The 25070-nt window shown below is 31.7% G+C and overlaps 1 protein-coding gene across 4 annotated transcripts in view; it reads right to left on the bottom strand.

Moving 5' to 3' along the window:
* Positions 1-25070, bottom strand: part of DYNC2H1 (dynein cytoplasmic 2 heavy chain 1) — a 344715-nt gene that overhangs the window by 182190 nt on the left and 137455 nt on the right. For all 4 annotated transcript variants that reach the window (XM_079101898.1, XM_079101901.1, XM_079101899.1 and 1 more), the window contains 5 exons: positions 18007-18170; positions 16036-16155; positions 15363-15497; positions 12830-12973; positions 7925-8014 (listed from right to left, as the gene is read on the bottom strand). In XM_079101898.1, the coding sequence (XP_078958024.1) occupies positions 7925-8014; positions 12830-12973; positions 15363-15497; positions 16036-16155; positions 18007-18170 (653 nt within the window). The remainder of the gene's footprint in view (positions 1-7924; positions 8015-12829; positions 12974-15362; positions 15498-16035; positions 16156-18006; positions 18171-25070) is intronic.

Below are 25070 nucleotides of genomic sequence, written 5' to 3'. Positions count from 1 at the left end.
GTTAGGTTTAGGGTTAGGGATAAGGAGGGGGGTAAGAATGGAGGAAGGAAGGACTGTATAGAGGGAAAAGAGGGGTGGGAGGGGTGGGGGGAAAGGGAAAAAAATAACAATGAATCAAACAACATTGCCCTATGTAAATTTATGATTTTTAATAAAATAAAATTTAAAAAAGTTAAAAACAGTTGGAGATGTAGCTAACTGGTAGTAACACTCCTAGGCTCAATCTCTAGTACTGCAAAAATAAAAGCAAAAAAAAAAAAAAACTAGTAAAAATTTATTTACAAAAAGAAATCATCTATTCAAGTACACTCCTTTCTACCAAAGTTCTAACGTGTATCTTATTTGGTTTTTCGTATATTGTAAATAACACTTCATATCCAATATTGAATGTGTATGTGATTGTAAACCTATGAAGAGAGGTAATGATATTAGACATAACATCTAAAAAAGATACATATTTTTTCAAAGTCTCTACGGAAATATTACTAGTAAGTCTGTTATAGTTTCAATCTGAGGTATCCCCCAAAAAGCTCATGTAGTAATGCAGGAATGCTCATAGGTGAAACCATTAGATTATGAGAGTTGTAACCTAATCAGTGAATTAATCCATTTGATGGATTCATAATTTGAATGAATTACTGTGTGGTAACAGCTAGGGCATGGCTGGAAGAAGTAGGTCACTGAGGCTGTGCCTTTGGGAATTCTGTTTTACCTCTTGCTCCTCAATCTCTCTCTGCTTCCTGGCTGCCATGAGCTGACAGCATTCCTCTTTCACATCCTTTGGCCATGATTTTGCCTCATCTAGACCCAAAGCAATGGAATCAGCCGACCATGAACTGAATCTCTGAAACCACATGCCAAAATAAACTTCTCCTCTAAGTTGTACTTGTCATCCCTGTTGTCCAGATTCAGTATTTTGAAAAACACAATATATTTTATAAAAATATATATTGGATATTTATGCATATGCATACAAGTACTCAGTAGATGTCCCTTGATTAAGTGAATAAATATAAATAAACATTCAAGCATAAAGAATTACACATCACATCACAGGAAAACGCAAATGAAAAGGAGATACTCCAATGCACCTGTTAGAATGGTCAAAATTCAAAACACTGACAATGATATACGCTGGTGAGGATGTGGAGAAACAAGAACGCTTATTCATTGCTGGCAGGAATGCAAAGTGGTACCACCACTTTGGAAGACAATTTGGCAGTTTCTTGTAAAACTACACTTATACAGCAACTGCCCTCCTTGGTATTCACCTACAAGAGTTGAAAAACTCATATCTACACAAAAACCTGCATATGGGTGTTTTCAGCAGCATTGTTCATACTTGCTAAAACTCAGAAGCAACCAAGATATCCTTTAGTAGGTGAATCAATAAACAAACTTTGGTCAATATCTAGAAAATAGGATATTATTTAGCACTAAAAGGAAATAAGCTAACAATCCATGAAACGACATAAAGGAAATTTAAATGCACATTACTGAAGGGTAGAAGTCAATCAATCTGAAAAGGCTACATAATATATGATTAAAAATAGATGACATTTTAAAAAAAGCAAAACTATAATAGAAGGATTAATGCTTGCTGGGGTTAAGGAGAGAGAAGGATGAAAATGTGGCCCATCAGGGATTTTTAGGCAAGTGAAACTACTCTGTCTGATACCCAAATGGTGAACATATGTCATTTACATTTATCAAAACCTATGGAAGGTACAATGTCACAAAAGAACCTTAATTTAAAATAATGGACTTTAGTCAAGATATGTCAATGTAGGCACTGATAATAAGAAATGTACCAGGCTAGTGCAGGATTTTGACAGTGGGAGGAGGCCAAGTGGTACATGCCGGCATGGAGTATAGTGGAAGACTACTTTCTGCTAAATTTTGCTGTGATTCTAAAACCACTCTAAAAAACAATTAAATGCATTCACAACTATAACATGAAAATTAGTGCAAAATGAATAAATCTTCATAATATAAAAGCAGAAGCAGTAAGCAAAAACACAAGATATAGTCAAAAGACAGTAACAGCCTACTACCAATATATATGAAACAGCTACTATGTGAATTAAATATTAAAAAGCAAGGCATGGCACATCTTCTGAGAGATGTGTAGTATTCTTAGGTATAAGAAGGTCAGAATTCAGGTTTGGATTCAACAATGATAAGTTGGAAAAATCACTGAAATGCTTATTTTACAAGTATAGGGATATTTTATGATTATAAAACTTCATAGTTTAAGGTAAACAAATATACAATGAGTAAGACAGGATAATAAATAAGTATTATTTTGAAGTCTTTAACATTTATTTATACACTAATTCATTATGTCTATACACACAAACTTACAAAATTATTACATTTATTGAGCTCTTTTTTCCTTTGAACTGAAGAATAAAGTAGTCTCCCAGTGTTAATAGAGTTAAGGAAAGTTCCTACCTCTCTATAAACTTCATATTACCCACTGGAGTCTGTAAACTCACTGCTAATTATTACTGAGCACAAGGTCCAAAATGGCATCAAAATTTGGCACACAAAGTATGTGGCCAATAAATGAGTAAGGATGATTACCCTTCTTCCTGCTTTCTGGTCACAGAAGACATCCTGGCCTTAGGGATAAATGCAATTATAGTGCTGTCAATCACATTATATCACTTAACACAGTGATAAAAAAGTGCTACATGGCCTAAGCGAGGTCAACCATGATTTTCTTCCACAATTTGTTAAGCTGGAAATAAAGCAAAAAGTCTTTGCACCACCTGTCTGGCTGCCTAGTTAAGAATATCTTTAACCAAAGTAGTTAACAATAACGCTATTAGGAAAAATAACGATTCAAGAATAAAACTAAACACTCAGTTTACAGAGAAAGAGAGAGAGGAAAAAAATATGAGTAGGAGCACCTGGAAGTATTATTTCTGATTAAATTAAAGCAAAATTACAAATGAATGAATCAAGCTTAAGGATTTTTTGAATGCATTTTTAAAAAAATCTATCAATGTCCAAAATTGAGCACATTTTTGGCATCTTTAAAAATTCTTGCTTTACTTTGCTTCTCAGAACAGAAAATTTATTCATTTTAATTCAGTGTTAATCTACCTCATTATCGGTTCCATTAGAAAAATGGTTCTATTAGAAAACACTGTAATATAAAGGGGGTATATAAAAGTAGCATTTCAACATCACATGAATAAGTGACTGAATGAAGAAAAAAAAGATGACAGGCTACTGAGCAGTATAAGTCATTTCTCCCAAACCATTATACCACACACAATCAAAGTAAATAATCAAAGTAAAGTATTAGATAAAGATTAATGTGATATGAGGAAATCTTAAAAGTCCACTTTATAGCTGAGACAAAAACACATTTCTATGGGCTGGGGTTGTAGCTCAGTGGCACAGCATTTGCCTCATGTGAAGCACTGGGTTCAATCCTCAGCACCCCAAAAACTAAAATAGTAAAATAAAGATATTTGTAAAAGATTACATTTCTAAATATAGTGGTTTGTTTCATCTGTATCCTATTAGCAACATAATGTAGAATGCATTTGAACTCCAACTCCAACATTCTCTAGATCTGAGCAGAGAAAGGTTATTAGTTCTAAATCTATTAGTTTCCTCCCCTGTATAATGGGACTATTGTAAGCAATAAATGGCAAAATATTTAAGGCACTTATCAAAAGGTGATAGGTAATTATCTCACATGCAGTGAACTGATAGACTGTTATAATACTGGAAAAAATTACTTTAAAAATATTCCAGAAATTCTGATTCTCGAAGATGTTGAAAATGTAAGCAATTCATTTTTTATTTCTATTCTACAAATTTCATCAAACACATTTGATGAAAAATATATATTACCTTATAAAGAAAAGTCCCACTTTAACCAAAGGAGATGATATTGCACAGAACTTGAGCACTTCCATTTGGGCTTAAAGCTCAATCATACATTTCAATGGGCAATTCTATGCACATTCAATATATGTTCAAAAAACTCAAATGGTTAGATATGATGCTGAAAGTTTCAAAGTTATTGAAGAATAAGAAAATTATCTAAATTATCAAGAACCATTTTAATCACAACAGGTTATAAAATTTCTAAACACACAGAAAATTTCCTTTTTTAATAACAAAACACATTTTGATAGGAAAAAATAAAAAAATTAAATGATTTATACAATAAAAACAATCATAATGTATTATTTATATTTTATTTTAAAATAGTACCCACCTGAATTTAACTCAGTCAATAAACAAATTTGTTTGGAAAGAAAGGTGAGGTAAGATACATAGAAAATATCCAAGGAGTTTGCGTGAAAAAAATTTTCATAACCCACCAAACATTCTTTTTATATCTTTTCAAATCTCTTTAATACTTCCATGAGGAAGAGGAAACAGTAAGAATTTATCCTCTTAATCCTCCCTTCCAACCCTCTTCCATTGATTAAATAGCTTGAAACTAACACTCCACAATAGCTTCCAAAATTCCGAATCAAATTGAAGTGGAAGGCATGACATGCAAAGGGACTGACTTGTACATAGTTTTATAATAATCATAAGTTTGGGGAACCAAATATTTCAATGATCCTATAATTTTCTAAAATACTTAGGTAACTAAAATAAAAACTTTTGATTTTTTGAAGTAAAAATAATGACATAGCTGATAATCTAAGCTGAAATTACTAGACAGTTTTCTCTATTTGAGTTAAAAGTCTAAATTTTCTGCCATAAAAACAACTCAATCATTTCTTTCAGCTCAATGTGATGAATAATCACATAATAATGCTATAATAATCACATAATAATGCTAATAATCCTAGTCTGTCTCTATTTCAAAAATTTATTGTTGCCATACTGCTGTCACCAACACAACAGCAAAACCAGCATGAGAGAAACAGGAAGGCAATTTAATATTATGCTGACTGCTAAACCCCAAAATGCTTTCCCAAAAATTTAAAAATGGTTCCATCCTTAATAGTTATAATTCTAAATCTTGAGAAATATCTTATTGCTTTTTTTTTATTACTGTGCTTTTTGAATTTTTTTCTCTACTGAGACTTTATATAGTACTTAATTTATGCTGTATAGGTTGAATGTTACTCAAACAAATGAATTTTATAAAACAAATATTCCATCATCAATTAAAAACATGTCCTACGAACTGTATACAAACCATAGTTGTCTTTTTATGATTTTAATTGTTCACAATAGAAAAGTATTACTCAATATAGGCAATGAAAAGCTCGAGTTGAACACTAAAATATTAAGGAAATAAAGTTTTTCAACCTCTCTCCTAGTATAACAAAATGCTGCCTTAGTCTAACTTAAATGTATTTTTGAAAGGCAAAGTGACTTCAAAGAAGTAATCCTAACTATATTCTACTAACATGTCAAAACATATGCATACTAAATACTTATCTTCCCTAATTACTCTGCAAAATATATGACATAGGACTTAAACCTCATCAACAAAGATAATGTATTGCTAAAAACAAAGTGAGGCTATATAAACTGAAATACAAATATACAGTTAGAAACAAGAAACTAACAAAAAAGTCTACTAATATTTGGAATAAATATGAAGGAAGTTTATACTATCATCAGACCTAAAACGTTTTTTAAGAATATTTATTTGTAACACACCCACTTTTCAAAAGAATTTGGAACAGATTAAGATAACTATAGCTCCTTGACATTTTCATAAATCACAGCCTATTTTAGTGTAGAGGTTTTAGGAAGAAAACTAGAAAAGCATTAAACCCATTATTATTGAGATTGACCAAAATGAAACTATGTAGTTTAATATATTAACCTGAAAATAAAAAAGATTACCACTTCATTAAAAATTTCCTCATCTAAATAACAAAATAGAAATAAAAATAATTAAATCCAATGATTAAAAAATATAATTTAAAGACAATAATTATAATAAAGTGGATTTGCTCTATTTAAAATAAAAGTTTTTTCTTTAAAATACTAAGAAAATAGATAAATACAGCAGGGTAAGGGAGGAGGGCAAAAATAAATAACTTCAAAAACAATAAAGAGAAAATATTTTTAAAAAGTAAGATAACATCTATAAACTAGAGCTTGGTAAAAATTAAAAAGACAGATAACATCCAGGTTTCATAATTGTACAAGGAAAGAGGAATCTCTAATTACTTGGTGGGTGGACATTAACTGGTAAAAATCTTTTCAGTGTTTCCAAAATGTAAAACACTGATCCTCAGCATTTTGAATACGGAGCATTCAACCTGTATAGCCATATTATGGAATACCACAAAATCACTAAAAATAATGAGGTTAACATATTTGTATTTATAGTAAGATCTTTAGGACCTACTGCAACAAAGGAGAAGCTACAGAACAAAGTATATAATAAATTTTTAAAACTATATTTTCATAAATATGAACACAAAAGAGAGGAAATGAACTACAAGAAGCAATTTAATCTTTAAGTTTTTTTCCTATTACAGTTTGAAAGGTTTGAAGCTCTTTTTGAAAATATTTATAAGTTTGTGTAATAAAAAACTAATTATTACATGAAATAATACATTATACAAATGTTAGAGACACCATGAAATCTACAACTGATGAAACTCTATCACTGTAGTCATCCACATACCTAGGATCATACATTTTAATGACAAAATGGATTGACATCACTTGCTTATAATTCCCCCTTTTATACAAGTTAAATCTGAGACACCAAAAGGTGAATTTTAGAATCATAGTTAATTAATTATAAGACCTTTGAAAGGTCTGGGAATATAGCGCAGTTGGTAGAATGCCTGCCTCACAAGCACAAGGGTTCAATCCCCAGTACCAAAAAAAAAAATAAATAAATAAATAAATAAAAACCTTTGAAAGAAAAATACAAGCCCAAGTTCCCATTAAAGAAGAAATTCTACAGAAATGTACAACTATAATTCTAAAAAACATATTGACATTTTTCAAGATTTTCTGTCTTTATAAATGAACCTTAGTAACTATTTCTCAAACTCAGTTAACTGCCTTTATGAAGCTCTTCTTTAACATAATGTCTTAAGCTATGCTCAGACTTTGTTAAATCTTAAATGAAAAGCCTCCATGTTTTTTCTAATATTCAAAAGTTTCTAAATTATTGTTTATTAAATGTTTCTCTGGAACGTTCATAATATGAAGACTTCCATAACAAAATGCTTCTAACTCAGAAGCAGGCATTAGTTTACCTAATAATGTTAGCAATGGGAAACAATTTTGGCCCCAGACCTAGGGAACACTGGGCAATGTCTAGAGATATTTTTTGACTCTCACAAATGGGCAGTCAGGGGAGCAAGTGCTACCGGCATCAGCTCACAGACATCAGGGATGCTACTAAATATTCTAAGATACATATAACAGCCCTACGTAACAAAGAATTATGTGCCCAAAATGTCAGTAGTGTTAAGGATAAGAAACCCTTGCTAGATATTATGCTACATAATCTGTTGTCTTTTTCAGTGACTATTGAAATGTTCAGAGCTAAGGCAGCTAACCAGTGTTTATTTTCCCTTCCTCACTTGTCCATTTTTACCTCACTATTGCTGTAAGACATTCCAGTGAGCAATGAATATTATAATGGGACAGGCCAATTCCAAAACCTTTCTAGTAGGTACATGGTTATATAAAAACCTTTAAAGTAGGTACATGGTTATATAACTGTAAACACTATAAAAAATCAAGAATGATGTAATTTGTGTGTGTGTGTGTGTGTGTGTGTGTGCGCCCGTGTTGTTTAGATGGGGGTGTCTTACTATATTGCCCAGGCAGATTTTGAACTCCGGGGTATAACTGATCTTAACTCAGCCTCCCAAGTATCTAGGACTACAAGCAAATGCTACCACACTGGTTTCATACAGTATATTAAATGTGAAAAAAATATATTTCTTACCTTAAATAGGCAACGACATATATACTCATATACCATATGTTTTAATGAGTTTATAAGAGACTGGATTCTCTGTTCTGTATTTTCAAACTCCTGTAAATTGCAATTCGAAAATTGGAAGACCATTAGGAAAGTTATAAACATTTAAAAGTTACTTCAGAGTTTAATCATTCTTATAAATTATTTCTACTGATTCTGGCATAGCATCTTTGCCCATCAAACTCAAAGGACTAAACAAATAAATGAATTAAACTAGTACACTAATATAAAAATTTGATGTTTTTCTAAATGTATAAAGTTAAAGCTGTTAATAAGTGAAAATTAAAATCAATTCCCCAAAATAAAATATTACTTGAATTTCACTCATAACATTTTGATTCTTATAGCATCAAAAACAATATGTAAGGTAGAATTAATATTATTAAAATGGTCATACCACCAACAGTGCTATTCATAATTATAATCCCCATCAACATATCAATGACATTCTTCACAGAACTATAAAAAAGTCATAAAATTCATTTGGAATAATAAAAGATTCATAATAGCCAAAGGAATCCTAAACAAGAAAATTAGTGTTGGAGGGACCACAATAATTGATTTCAAATTATACTACAGAGCTATAGTAACAAAAAACAGCATGCTATTGTTATCAAAACCAACATGAAAACCAAATAAAGAAAATAGAAGACATAGAAACAGATCCACATAGATACAGTCATCTGATACTTCAGAAAGGTGACAAAAATACATGTTGGAGAAAAAACAGTCTTTTTAACAACTGGTGCGGAGAAAACTGGATATCCATATGAAGAAGAATGAAACTAAATCACTATCCTCAACCCTGCACAAAAGTCAACTCAAAGTACATCAAAGACCTAAAAATTAGACTAGAAACTTTGGAACTATAAGAAGAAAACAGGCTCAACACTCTAACGTATTGGCATAGGCACTGATTTCCTTCCTTATAAGACCCCTAAAATTCAAGAAATAAAACCAAGAGTCAATAAACTGGGATAGCAAATTAAAAAGCTTCTGCACAGCAAAGAAAACAAGAGTGTGAAAAAAGAGCCTACAGAATGGAAAATGTTCTTTGCCAGCTGCTCCTCTGAGAGAGGATTAATATCTAGAATATATAAAGAACTCAAAAACTTAACACCAAAAAAAAAACCCCACAAATAATAAAATCAATAAATGGGAAAAAAATCTAAAGAGACACTTCTCAAAATAAGAAATACATATGGCCAACAAATATATGAGAAAATGTTCAACATTCAGAGCAATCAGGAAAATGCAAATCAAAACTACATTGAGATTTTATCTCACTCCAGTTAGAACAGCAATCATCAAGAATACAAATAATAAATGCTCGCAAGAATGAAGGATAAAAGGTACATTTTTGTATAAATTTATACATTTTTGGTGGGACCGCAAATTAGTATAACCACTTTAGAAAGCGGCATGGAGATTACTCAAAAGACTAAATATACAACCACCATTATCATAAAGAACTAAAAGTCAACATACTAGAATGATAAAGGCCCATCAATATTTACAGTATTACAATTCACAATAGCCAAATTATGGCACCAATCCAAGTGCCTAACAACAGACAAATGGGTAAAGAAAATGTGGTACATGTACAAAGTGGAGTTTTACTCAGTCATAAAAAGAAACAAAAAGAAGAAAGAAATTATGGCATTTGCTGGTAAATGGACAGAACATCTTCCTAGGTGAAATAAGCCAGAAAAAGTAAGTCAAAGATCAGATTAGTTGTTTTCTCTCATAAGCAGAAACTAAAGTAATGTTAGGTGAAAAAAAGAGGAAGGAACCCATGAAAATAGAATGGGAATCAATGGAATAAAGGAAAAGGGTAGAAGTGGAGGGAGAAGGAGGAAAAAAGGAAGGAACTGTGGAATAAAATGGACAAAAATATGCTAGGAATATATAAATATACAACAGCAAATTTCACCTTTATATAGATATATAGATATAGATATAGATATAGATATAGATATAGATATAGATATAGATATAGATATAGAGATATATAGATATATATATATAGAGAGAGAGAGCATGCAACAATACAAAAAAAAAAAAAACTATATATGAATAGAAAGAAGACCAGTACGGTAGAGGTAGGGAAGTAAGGTGAGGAAAGCAGGGAGGGAAAGACAAAGTAATGGGGACTGAAATACTATTTATATTCCATTCATGTATGATTATATCAAAATGAACTCCAACATTATGTATAACTATAATGCACTTATTAAAACATTTTAAAAGAAGTAATTAAAATATACTATTCAATTTGGGTTAAAGCCATTTAAATTACTTGTATTATATAATTATCAATCCAGACCCAAAACAAGATGTCTAGTAAAGAACTCAAAAAAAAACAACACCAAAAAACAAATAACCCATTGATAAATGGGCTAAGGATCTGAGCAGACACTTCACAGAAGAAGGTCTACAATTCATCAACAAATATATGAAAAAATGTTCAACATCTCTAGCAATTAGAGAAATGCAAATCAAAACTACTCTAAGATCTCATCTCACTCCAGTCAGAATGACAATTATCAAGAATACAAGCAAAAAGAAATATTGGTGAGGATGTGGGGGAAAAGGTACACTCATACATTGCTGGCGGGAATGCAAATTGGTGCAGTCACTCTGGAAAGCAGTATGGAAATTCCTTAGAAAACTTGGAATAGAATCACCATTTCACCCAGCTATCCCACTCTTCAGTTTATACCCAAAGGACTTAAAATCAGCATAGTACAGTGACACAGCGACATTAATGTTTATAGCAGCTCAATTCACACTACCTAAACTGTGGAACCAACCTAGATACCCCTTCAATAGATGAATGGATAAATAAATTGTGGCACATATACACAATGGAATATTACTCAGCCTTAAAGAACAATGAAATTATGGCATTTTCAGGTAAATGTATGGATTTGGAAAACACTGCTAAGTGAGAGAAGACAATCCCAAAAACCCAAAGGCCAAATGTTTTCTCTGATATGTGGATGCTGATCCATAATGGGGTAGAGGGACGGAAGAATGGAGGAACATTAGATTGGGAAAAGGAGAGTGTGGGGAGGGGAGGGGGAAGAGGGTGGGAACAACAGTGGAATGAGATGGACATCACTACCATACATACAAGTACGATTACACGGATGGTGTGAGTCTGCATCGTGTACAACCAGAGCAATGAAAAGTTGTACTACATTTGTATACAATGAATTGAAATGCATTTTGCTGTCATGTATAACTAATTAAAACAAATAAAAATTTAAAAAATTTTTAAAATAAATAAAAAAAAAAAGAAAGAGGGCTCGGGTTGTGGCTCAGTGGTAAAGCACTTGCCTCACACATATGAGGCACTGGGTTTGATCCTCAGCACCACATAAAAATAAAAATAAATAAAGGTATTGTGCCCATCTACAACTAAAAATATTTTTTTAAAAAAGAAAAATAAAGGGTACAAAAATATAATTCACAAATGAAAAATACAAATATCAAAAGATACTATATTTGTCATATAGTGACATTTACCTTACAAAATATCAAAAATTTACAAAAACAATGAAATAATTTTCACTTGTTAAATAGGACAGTTATTTAAAGATATATATCTGTGGTTAAGATGTAGATAGAAAAAAGTCCTCATTGAATCAGTTTAATGCACCAATAATCATATATTTCTTAAGGATAGTTAGTATTTGCCAAAACTTACAAATGTGCATTTTTTTCCCCAGTCAAGATAAATTCTAGGAACTTAAGAAAACACTGGGGGGGTAAGAACCTATTAATGTGTATAGCTATTTTAAAATACTACCCCAAAATTACTCAATACTCCTTCCCTCAATTGGTGACGTCTTACTTCCCATCCCTTTGAATCTGGGTAAGCTTGTGACTATTTCAGTCAATACAAAACAGCAGAAATGATACTAACTTAAGGCTAAGTTATAAAAGGTGATTCAGTTTCTACTCACTCACTGGAATACATATTTGATGCCCCAAGGCATAATTTAAGAAGTCCATCTAGTCTGTACATGAGGAAGTCAAATCTATCACAGAGGTGCTATAGTTAGCAGTCCTACTTATCAAGTCCTCCTATCCACGCCACCTGACAGACAAGTAGAACCCCTGCCCAGCACACCCTCAAGACATCCCAGTTGAGGTCCCAGACATTGTAAAACAGAGACAAGCCATCCTTGCTGTATCCTGACAAAATTTCTGACATGAACGTAAGAAAATGTTTTTATCTGTCAAATTTGGTGATAATATGATACTTGGCAGAAAAAAATCAAAACAATATTCACATAGGATATAGGAGATAGTTAATGTACAGTATAACCTATCACTTGAAAATATTCTCATTATATATTCATTGACAAGAAGTTGTCCACAATATACTAATACATTTTTTAAGTTACAGTATGCTACCTTAAAACAATTTGTTATTCTTTAACATATCCTCCCCTCCACTAGAATATAAGCTTCCTAAGACAGTGTATACTACTATGAACCCATTATCTAGAATAATACTTTCATTTTATAGTCTCAAACAAAGATATATTCCACGTAATGGGATTATGTGGATAAGTTCTTATTTTTATATTTTTGTTAATCATATTTTTAATCATCCTATATTACTTATTAATTTATTCTTAAAACATAAATTATTTCCATTCAAAAACTGTCACATTAGAACTAGTAAGAAAATAAAATGAAATTAAGGAACTGCTTTCTTTTAAATGTTTTTTAAAAGTATTACATGTGGTCTTCTGAAGCATAATTCTATATGTTTTATCAGAAAATTGTTATTATAAATTAAATACACAGTAAAGAAACTGGTCTAATTCAACCATAGGGCAACCAACAGCTTACCTGTTTGTTTTGCAGAGCTCGTTGAAAAAGTCGGAGAAATGCAGCCAAACTAAAATGGTACATATTATTAATTTTAGACAAGTCAGAGATAATGAAGTACATCTTACTGGCACTCTCAGCCAAAGGGAGATAGGCATCTCGCTCCTGCGGGTCATTGGAGAAGGGGAAACACTTTATTTAGTACTAGTGCTTTACTGCCACCTACAGACTACTATGCATATGTCTAGCCACCCTCTTACTTTCCTACATACATACAACAAATAAGATGACAAATCAAAAAAATTTGCAACTATTAGAGCAGCATCATTATTCCTATTTTTATGAAGCTGAGGACAATCTGCATCTTAGTCTATTGATGCTGCTATAACAAAATACACTAAACTGGTTCTGTTTATAAATAATAGAAACTAATTTCTCTCAGTTTGGGTGGCTGGAAAATTTGAGATTAAGGCACAAGGAGATTTGGTGTCTACTGAGACCCCATTTCCTGGTTCACAGAAACAGTTTATTCTTGCTGTGTCAAGCAAGAAGGAGCAAACAATTTCCTTCAGTTGTCTCTTATGAGGACACTACTCCCATTGAGGAGGGGCCAACCTCATGACATAATCACCTGCCGATAGTCCTACCACTTAATCCTATCACATTGGGAATTAGGTTTTTACAAATGAATTTGGGAAGAGACATTCAGATGACAGCAATATATTTCAAATACTTTTCTGACCCTTGGAGAGCAGAGCTAAAAATAGTTTGTATATTAGTCTTAATGAGGACCAAAAGTACTTGGGGAAAGAGATTAAGATAGAATAATAAACAGTTGGGATCAGAGAATAAGTAATGCAATTACACATTTCAAAAGAGAACCTGTTTAATAAGGTGTGCAAGAAACCATGACACTATTAGGCTAGCAGAGAAAAGTTCAAACTATGAGACAAGTATGTGGGACTGGTATCAACAAGAACATGTCAAAAAACAAAAAAACAAAAAAACAAAAAAAAAAAAAACCAAGAAGATGACAAACAGTTTCACACATCACGTAACAGCACAGTTCAGAGTAAGCATAGGAAGAGACAAAAATGATATGGACTGTCATTCTGACAGAAAGTAAAGAATGATAGAAATACATGGATCATAGGATTAAATGACCTTAAAATTCTGAACAGAACTCTGAGGAGGTCCTCCATGTCATGATCAAAACACTAGAATTACAAATGTGACACGGGTAAAATTATGTTACTCAGACTCTTTTACTTTCTTTAAGAAAAGGCATTCAGAGTTCAAATACCTTTTGGCAGAAACTGGCAATCACAACAACTGCAAACTTTAGCCTTCGTAGTGGTGGGGTAGTGGTGGGGTAGTGGTAGCTATAAAATTTGCTCTAATTCTGGTTTCAACAGAGTTCTTTCCCAAGTGAAAAAGCAGCAATAGAAGTGTAAATTTTACATAAGGACTAGGGAAAATATTGGGGAAAAATTGGAAAACTCATTAAGGAAAGTGGGAAATAATTAAAAACTATTAGTTGGAGCTCATGTCAGATTGGAGCCTGGAAATTCATAAAAACATTGATTTCCCTGGTCATCTAGATTAGTCATTAGAATGCAAGAGAGGAAAAGATATTATAATAATAAAGAACTGAAACTTTGCTACAGAAAATATCAAAAGAATAAGGCAAAAAAAATTTAAAGCCATTTGTAAGAAAATGGTTCAGATCATCATACTATTGGATACGGAATGAAAAGGGAAGAAAAATGTTTTTTAATGGAAATAATAGCTTATAACCCCTTTAGTATCTTTAACTGGCCTTAAGAAAAGTCCTAATAGTGTTATCATTACTGTCTGAAATGTCCCACTAAATCCCATTTGTTAAAGGTTTAGCACCCAGACCATGATACTATTGGGGGGTATAGAAACTTTAAGATGTGGGACCTAGTGGGAATTCTTAGGGCACTGAAGGAGTGTTTTCAAAGGATTTTCTGGTACCATGAATCCTTCCTCCCTCTGGACCTCTCTCTTTCCCTCTTTCCACAACCATGAAGCAAACAGTTTTATCACATTCTCTGGCCATAACCTAATGCCTTGCCATAGGCCCAAAAGCAATAAGGTGAACTGACCATGGACTGAAACATCCAAAACTGTAATCAAAGTAAACCCTTTTTCTTTTTAAGTTGACTTATCTCAGGCATTTATTACAGTAAAAAAGCTCACTTACACAAATGGCAAAGATGTTGCCTACTATTCATTTTTAATGTATTCATTTTCAATTTTAGTAAAATATTATAGCTCAACCTTAGATGACACATGCAAAAAATCAGTAGGACCCACCAGGGTATGCTGACCAGCAGTCTTTATCCTCCATGTGCCCAATGTCTTAACTGACTCTCTATAATAAGAAGAATCAGACCCAAAGCTCTGGTGTTTATGAATGGCTCTCTTTCTTTAACGTAATCTTTCCCCTCAAGACTTGATTTACATTCTCTATCATATTAACATAATTACTTAAGCAAACATGACATAAAATCACAAAGGAAATAATTACTTGATCAAGGGAAATCTGGAGTTTGTAAGATTCTTTAAGTGAGTCCTGAATAAGTGCACTACTTGCTTTTGTCTTATTCAAAGATACAATTAAATCCTTATTTTCCAAAATATTGCCTTGAGATGTGGCCAGTGTCTGTAGGAAAAATTAACAAAATAATATGAACATTATTAGACATATTAAAATAACCAACTAAAGGAAGCCCATATTAACTGTCATTAATTTGATAACATTTACAGGAACTTACATTATTTTTTAATAATTTAAATATTTTTGGTCATCCTTTATCAAATGATATAGTATATTATTATATGATGTCATTATATATAATATAATGTCTAATACAAATTTAAAACTGTATAAAATTATAGATTAAATTATAAATTCATGCTTTTAATGTTTTTCTAATTCTGAGTATATGATAAATAATGAAACAAAACACTAAAAAAAATTATTAGTTGAAGCTGCTTGTCTCAAATGTAATTCCTCAAGAGCTTATATTCCAAAAGCTACTCCTTGTTTTGTCTGAATTTTGACATTAAGATATTTGTACACCTTTGAAAACAAAAGCATTCAGAAAGTGCTACTCATTTTTTTTTAAAAAGGACACTGCTATCTATATTTATTACAGAGAAAAAGTAGTATAAAAATATACTAAAGGGCTTAATTTTACCTCTAAAAGAGATTCCTCAAGCTTGGCTAGCTGTATTTTCTTATCTTCCTCCTGTTGTAAAAGTTTTGTTTTTTGTTCCTCTAAATCAGGTTTCTCATGCTGAATGGTTAAAGCCAAAAGCTTTAAAAGAAAAAAAAAAAAAGATAAATTAATCCTAATAATAAGCTATAAAACAAAACAATAGAAAAGAAAAATTTCCTACACAAGGTCTTATATTGAGCAAATACTTTACGTATTTTACTATGTTACTTCATTTCATTCTTTCTAATTAAAGGTAAGACACAATGATATCTGATGAAAAAGACATTAGATGAGTAGTTAAATTGATCAATAAAATGTTTAACATCTTAAGAAAGCTGTAGGAAATTATAATAATTAACAGGTAAATATGTAATATTTAATTCTAAAGTTAGATAAAATAAAAACTATGTAAATAGTCTTATCTATTGATAAGCAGTCACATCAAAAAACAACAAGCTACATAACTTAAAATATTATGCATCAAAACTACAATGAGATACCACAATACCACTTCACACCTACAAGGATAGCTTCCATTAAAGAGACAACTAATAAGAGTTATGAAAGATATGAAGAAAATGGAACACTTTTGGTGGGAAAGTATAATGGTGAGTTTGTTTCTCAAATTGTTAAACACAGCTACTTGCAATTCCACTAAGAAACCATTGGATGATCCACTTTGAACTGGTAAATTGTATGGTACATGAATTGTATTTGCTAAAACTGTTATCTGTTAAATTGTTTAAAAAGGCTTAAATAGATGGGCACAGTGGCATATTTCTGTAATCCCAGTGCCTCAGAAGGCTGAGACAGGAGGAGCACAAGTTCAAAGTCAGCCTCAGCAACTTAGAGAGGTCCTAAGCAACTTAGCCAAGTCCAATCTCAAAATAAAAATTTTTACAAGGGGTGGGGATGTGGTTCAGTGGTTAAGCACCCCTGGGTTCAATTCCCAGTAACAAAAAAAAAACAAGCTTAAATTGCTAACTTTGAAAATTAATATATCAAGTGACACTGGTATAAAATAAGTAATTAGAAATCTGCTGTACAAGCATCTTTCCTTAGTTCTTAAGTCCTACATGTCTCTTTTTAGCAATTACTATGGAGAGTTTTTAGATGGAAGGGAGCAATTTTGTCAATTAATTCTGTCAAGTTTAGAGTGATTGTTACATTGTTTTATCTGTAAAAAGTATTTTCAACTCAATCAAAAGATATGTTCATATAAATGTACTCAGTGAGTCCTGTGATATAGTTAAGAAAACAATATTTTGAAAAAAATGCAATAATGTAAAACACTGTAATAAAGTAAAATTTCCAGCAAATATATATTCATTCACATGAATCAAAGGAGGAAAGAAATTACTATTGTTAGATAGATAAAAGAAGGATACTCAAAAAGTCAACAGACATTAAATCTTTTAAGAATAAAAAAAAATGAGTAAATATATAAATAAAAGCTTGGATATAAAAAATGATTTTGAAATTCACACAAACATCATAAATTGTAATCAAACTTACACAGATAAAGTGAATTTTTAAAATGCATAGGTTTCATACTGGCTCAGGAATCAAAAACCCTCAATTATCTGAATATGTCAATTAGCTACATCTTTCATATATTTCAATTATCACAATTAAAAAAATAAACCAGCTCTTCTTAATCTCTATGAACCATTCATCTCTCAAAATCTAACACATCTGACAGAAATAAAACTATAAAATTAGAGTTATGTTGGAAAAAGTAACAATTGGAGGTCAGCATCAAATATGTAAGTCCAATATAGATGATTGATAAAATAAGCCTAAATACTTCACTTATAAGCCTATTTTCAAAGTTATAAGTTTAAATACTAATCAGCCTAATACAATATCTTTCTATTCACAATGTCTAATAAGTATATAAAGATACAAAGATTTTAATTTAAATATATTATGACTCTTGTCTTTATATACCTGCCCTCTCAATCCACTTCTTGTTGTAGTAAAGTTAACCTCAGTAACAATAGAAGCTGCATCTGGTGGAATAAAGGGATTTGGGTTTCTTGTTGATAGAAAAAGGCGGAATTCTTCGTTGTAATCAATAGTCTTGTCACCTATTTGTACCACATAACGTGGTCCTGTTTTAAAAAAAAAAGCGCACATGCGATTAGTTGGCCTGAATATTGCTACATCATACTTAAAAATATAATTTTCTAATATTTCCAATATTATTATAGACTTCTAAACATAGGCCAAAAGACACAAAAGTTAAGCTATCTAAGGAACTACTAGACAGAAGGATCTGTTAATAATCAAGAGTGAATAAGATTAATTTTGATGATCTTGGAATGCTGAATTATCAAAGGAATATCTACTTACATTCAGTATGGTTTTAATATTAACTATATCTTTTGTATTTCTAATTTTTCTAAAATAGTTGATTATAGATGAAAAACTAGAAACTCAATTATATATTATTCCCTATTTCTAATTCATTTATTAAAAAGTTTATTATACTTGTATTTATGTTGCAATACTTGAAAATGGAATGATAAAATCCTAGGAAAATATGAAGACATAAGTAAATACAAAAATATTTATAATCAACTGTATGAAAAGGCAACCTACAGATTTGTAAAATATTTGCAAACCATTTATCAGAAAAAGAGTTAATATCAAAACTTATTAAAAATTCTTATAATTCAATAGCAGAAAAATGAAAATAACCCAATTGAAAATGGGCAAAGGGCCTGAATAGACACTTGTACAAAGAAATAAAAATGTCGGGCAGATATATGAAAAGGTGTTCAACTACTCATTAGGGAAATGCAAATTAAAACTACTATGAAATATCATATACACATGATGTGCCTACTATCAGGAAGAAAAGAGATGACAAATGTTGGTAAAGGTATGGAGAAAAGGGAACTTTTGGTAGGAATGAAGATTGGTACAGCTATTATCAAAAATATCATGGAGATTTCTAAAAATATTAAAAATATAACTATTATAAGACAAGGAAACCCTCATCTAATAGATACCCAAATGAAATGAAACTACCACCTCACAAAGATATCTGAACTACTATGTTATTTGCAGTATTATTCACAATAGCCATGGTACAGAAATTCCAAAGTGTCCATCATTGGAAAAACAGGTAACAATGAAACAATGGTACATAAACATAAAATGGAATATTATTCATCCATAAAAAAGGAGATCCTGTGATTTGCCACCACATAGATAAGCCTGGAGGTATTATTCTAAGTGAAATAAGTCAGACAAAAATAAAGAAAATTATTGCATAATCTCACTTACATGTGAGATCTAAAAAAAAAAAAAAAGAAAGAAAAATTCCCAGTACGTAGAGACAGAGAATAAAACAGTGGATACCAAAGGAAGAGGTGATGGGAGGAAATGGGAAGATGTAGGTCAAAGGATGCAAAGTAGCATCTATGTGGAATAATTACATCTATAGACAATATACAAATATGAGAACTAGAGTAAATAAAATTATATATAGTATCAGCATTTTTGCTAAGTAAATTTTAGCAGCTCTCAGCACACAGAAAAAGGGGTAACTAAGAAGACGGATATGTTACCTTGCTTCACTATTATAGCCATTTTATTATCTATATGTATCTTACGTAATGTTTTATGCCTTAGATATATACAAGAAAGTTTCTTTTTAGAAAAGATGAACATAACTTGAAAGTAAAAGAATGGAATAGTACATACCATATAAGGTATATAACATTCCAGTATCAGACCCTAAATCTTGAGATGCTTCTAGATATAAAGATGGGTATAACTTAGTGATAAAGAACATACATGAATAAGAAGACATTAATTTCCAAGCATGTATATGCATAATATACAATAAAGCTTCAAAATATTTAAAGTTTTTCAAGCTTGCAGAAAAACAGACAAATTAAAAATCATAAAGGCTTTAAGGCATTTATCTCAAGACTTGATAGAACAAACAGAATAAAGATAAAAAAACAGCAATGATTTGAAAGATCTGAATATCACATTTAACAAACTTGATTTAACTGAACTGTAATAAAAATTACACAAAATAGGAGTCAAATTTGCTCAATTTTTAAGAATACCTGGAATGCTTATTAAAAGTAACCAAGTGAAAAATCATAAAGAAAGCATCAACAGAATTCCTCCTAGTTAAAATACTTTAGAATAAGTTCCCTGACCAAAATGGTGAGAAGGTAGATACCAATGACCACAAAAAGGTAAGCAGAAAATATCCAACTGCCTGGAAATTAAATAACATAATGTTAAGTAATTTATCTGTCAAATAAATCAAAATGTGAGATATGAGGCTAAAGAAGGGCCTGGTAGAAAATTTATTGACATAAATTAGGAAAAGATCAAATATCACTATTTTGATTTTCCATCTCAAGAACCAAGAAAAAGGATGAAATCCAAGAAAAATAATAGGAATGAAATAATAAAGAAAAGTCAATTTTAAAATAGAATGAACAAAATCAAAATTAAAAGTTGATATTCTGAAAGATTATTAATATTGATAAACCCTAAACAAGACTGATCAAGGAAAAAGAAAATAAAAAAGATTAACCTCAGGAAAAAAGAAAACCTCATTACAAAGACATTAGAAATTTTAAAAATATGATAATATTATCTAAAAATATATACCAATACAGTTGACAATTTGAAGTAAATTAAAAATACCTTTTAAAAAGTACACAGCCTTGAGTTTCAAGATGAGTTTCAAGAGAAGGTCACTTTTCTGCTTGCTCTATGATGTGAAACCAAAAGAGCAGATAGGCAGCTTCTCAGCAAGGTGGGGAAACAAAAACAAGGGGTAGGAGCTTTACTGGAATTTAAAACTGCTTATTCAAAGCAGATCAGGGACTCAGAAGGCTGGATATAATAAGGAAGAGATCCCCAGTGCCACAGCCTGAGTCACCAACAAGAACAGTTCCTCTGCAACCAAAGTGGAGGGACAGGGGAATTAAAGGAACCCGCATTTGTAAGATGCCTGAGGCATGTCTGGGTATGGAGAGTTTAGAGATCAAAGATACTGCCTGACTAAACTGAAAGATGTGGGCTGGGGTTGTGGGTCACTGGTAAAAAGCTTGCCTAGCATGCATGAGGCACTGGGATCAAGTGTCAGCACCACATATAAATAAATGAATAAAATAAAGGTCCATCGACAACTAAAAAAAATTTTTTTAAATGTCAAAAAAAAAAAAACAAAAATAAACTGAAAGACATGCTACACATAATGCTTGTGCAGGAAAGAAGCTGCCATCTTTCCAGACTGCATGCAGAGGTCAGAAGAAAGAACCACTTTGCAACTGTGGTGCAGGGGGCAGAAGCTGAGGAAGTCCATTCCCAACAAATCTGAGTTTGACCCAAAATACAGGCCTGGCAAACTCACACTGCATAACATAGTGTGTACCTAAGTGGTCACAAGAAAATCAAAGATGGAAAGAGTTTACACAGGGGGCTACTGGTCATGGAAACCCACCTGATTCTATCCCTCCCCGTCCAACCCAGGTGCTTGCATGGCTAGCTGGGAGAGCCAAGCCTGGCCAAGAACTCAAAAGGGTGAGGGTGGGAGAGATTGAGTTGGGAGACTGAACTCAAGATCAGGAAGCAAGGGGATGCAGGAGACACAGTTGACTAAGAATTGGCTCCTCCAAAACAAGAGTGGAAGATAGGGGTGATTCCTGGTGTGCATTATTTCAGTACCAACTTGCAATTGCTGGGCCCTGGAGTTGGAGATTAAAGTCTCCAGACCAACTGGCATCTGGCAAAGAGCCTGGAGCCCACCTAAGCCCAAACCTCCTCCAGGAATACTGCCTACAGTATTACCTCTCTTACCCCAGCAACCCCACCCAACACTGCTGAGAAGGGAAATTGAGAATCTTTTAAACGCCAGCAGAAACAATTCTTTAACTTTCCATTGAGATTTTTTGTTTTCTTTTTTCTTTTCTCTGTTTAATTGTGACCTTAATGATTTATGGACATTTGCATATACAAATTTGTTTTTGTTTTTTTCATTTGTAGCATTTTTGAAGTCAATTATTTTTTATGGATCAATATTTTGAAGATTAGGATATTTAATTAGTGTATTTCAATTTTGTTTTGTATTCTTTTATTTTTGTTTTTTTCTAATTTTTACTTTATATAATTTTTCTCTCACTTATCTGTTTCCCTTTCTCTCTTTTCTTCTGATAATAGCCAATTTCTATTGCTCTCCTTCACTCTTCCCTTAATGTTTTACTTCTATCTTCTCCTCCCTCATAATCATCACATCCTACATCACTTCTGTTCTCGCCCCGTTGACCATTCAAAATTATTACTGTTTTATTGTGGGCAATAACTGATCATATCATTTCTGTTTATTGTGACAATTAGAAATATAGCTGCATAGTAGGAACTACTTGGTTTAATGTTGTATATTGTTTGCACTGGTTGTTTTTATTATCAGTCTCCCCCTAAGTTGTAAGATACTTGAAACCTTTAGGGACACAAGTCCACAGAATAGAAACTCTACTATCTCAGATCCTACTGCTAGATGGTTAGACACATGAATAACATGAAAAAGCAAAGGAAAAAATCTCCCCAAACAAACCAAAATACTTCAGTAACAGAATCTAGTGACACCGTGGTGGAAGAAATGTCAGAGAAGAAATTTAGAATGTACATAGGCAAACTGATCTGCAAATAAGTGATGATGTAGAAACTGAAATCAGTAAGAAAATACAGGAAGTGAAAGATCACTTCAATAAAGAAAGATTCTAAAAATAAAATCAAGCAGAAATCCTCAAAATGAAGAAATCAATAAACCAAATAAAGAATTCAATGAAAAGCATCACCAACAGACTAGATCACTTGGAAGACAGAGTTTCAGGGAATGAAAACAAAATACATAATCTTGAAAACAAAGTTGGCCATGGAGAAAAGACCATGAATCAAAGAATATCCAAGAAACATGAGATAAACTGAAAAGACCAAATTTAAGATTTATTGGGATAGATGAAGGTGCAGAGATACAAATGAAAGGAATGCACAATCTTTTCAATGAAATAATATCAGAAAATTTCCAAAACCTGAAGAATGAAATGGAAAATCAGATACAGGAGTCTTACAGGACCCCAAATACATAAAATTACAACAGACCCACACCAAAGCACATTATTATGAAAATACCTAACATACAAAATAAGAATAGAATTTCAAAGGCTGCCAGAGAAAAATGGCCAGTAACATTTAAGGGGAAACCAATCCAGACCTGAACTGATTTCTCAACACAGACCCTCAAAGCTAAGAAGTCTTGGAATAATGTATACCAAGCTCTGAAAGAAGAGAGATGCCAGCCAGGAATACTATACCCATCAAAATTAAGCTTCGGAACTGATGATGAAATAAAATCCTTCTACAATAAACAAAAGTTAAAAGAATTCACAAGTAGAAATCCTGAACTACAAAACATACTCAATAAAATATTTCATGAAGAAGAAATGAAAAATAGAAGTGAAAACCAGCAAAGGGAAGAACTACACTACAAGAATAGTCAATCAAATTAAAAAAAACAATAAAAGTAAAAACCAGAAATAAATCAAAATGACAGGGAATAAAAATCATTTCTCAAAAATAATATTGAATGTAAAAGGCCTAAACTCATCAATCAAAAGACACAGACTAGCAGATTGGATCAAAAAACAAGACGAACCAAAATGTTGTCTTCAAGAGACTGATCTCATAGGTAAACACATCCACAGTCAAGGTAAAAGGATAGGAAAAAAAAAATATAATTCACATGGATCTCATAAACAAGCAGGAGTTTTTATCCTCATAACAGGTAAAGTAGACTTCAAGCCAAACTTAATTAGAAGGGACAAAGAAGGACATTTCATACTGCTTAAAAGAATTATACATCAACAAGCCATAACAATCGTAAATATTTATGCCCCCAACAATGGAGCATGTAGGTACATTAAACAAACCCTTTTCAATTTCAAGAATCAAATAGACCACAACACAATAATACTGGGTAACTTTAGCATGCCTCTCTCACCACTGGATAGATCTCAAAATAAATAAATAAATAAATAAAACTAAGAAGCTATAGAACTAAAAAATACAATGGATAATTTAGACTTAACAGACATATATAGAATATTTCAACCATCAATGACTGAAAACACTATCTTCTCAGCATCACACAGGCCCTTCTCTAATATAGACCACATATTTTGGCATACAATTGTAATATTATCTTAATATATTTTTAGCATATACAGGATTGTTTTGATAGGTCCCTTCTCATTGATATTAGTGTTTGTGTTCTTGCTTGTTTTCTTGATTAGACATGTTTATCAACCTCTAGCTGTATTATTCCTTTTCTGTTTCATATATTTTTGCTCCTACTCTTATTTTTTCCTTCCTACTACATAATTTGAAAATAATTTGTTATTCTAGCTTCTTTCTGATACAAGTACTTTAAGCTATAAATGTTCATCTGAGTAATGTTTCATCCCAGAGATTCTGATATTTTAAGCTTGTATTATCAGTTGATTCAAAGCATTTTTATTTACTTTTCTTGTGCTTTCTTCTTGGACCTGTAAGGTATTTATAAGTATGGCATTTAATTGTGAAGTAGTTGTGTGGGTGGGGTTCTGTATAGCTTAAGATGATTGACTTCTAATGTAATAAATCATTCAGGTAACATTGCATGATTTCAAATTTTAAAAAAAATTAATGAAAATGCTTTTTATATTGATTATACTGGTTGCATACATGTCAAAACATGTCAGAACTGATCAAAACTTCAAATATGTGCATTTTATTGTACTTCAATTTTACCTCAATGAACCTATGGAAAAAGAAGTACAAATCCTAAAACTCATACACACACACACACACACACACACACACACACACACACACCAATCAAACAAAATAAATTAGCCCAGTGTTTAAAGGGGTCAGGTTTACCAGCTCTTTGCAATGAAAGACAGAAAAGAACATAATGGGAAACTGCGTTATGT

Source organism: Sciurus vulgaris (assembly GCF_902686455.1).
Source record: "Sciurus vulgaris genome assembly, chromosome: 11".
NCBI classification, from domain to species: Eukaryota; Metazoa; Chordata; class Mammalia; order Rodentia; family Sciuridae; genus Sciurus; species Sciurus vulgaris.
This window is presented reverse-complemented; position numbering and strand designations above follow the sequence as displayed.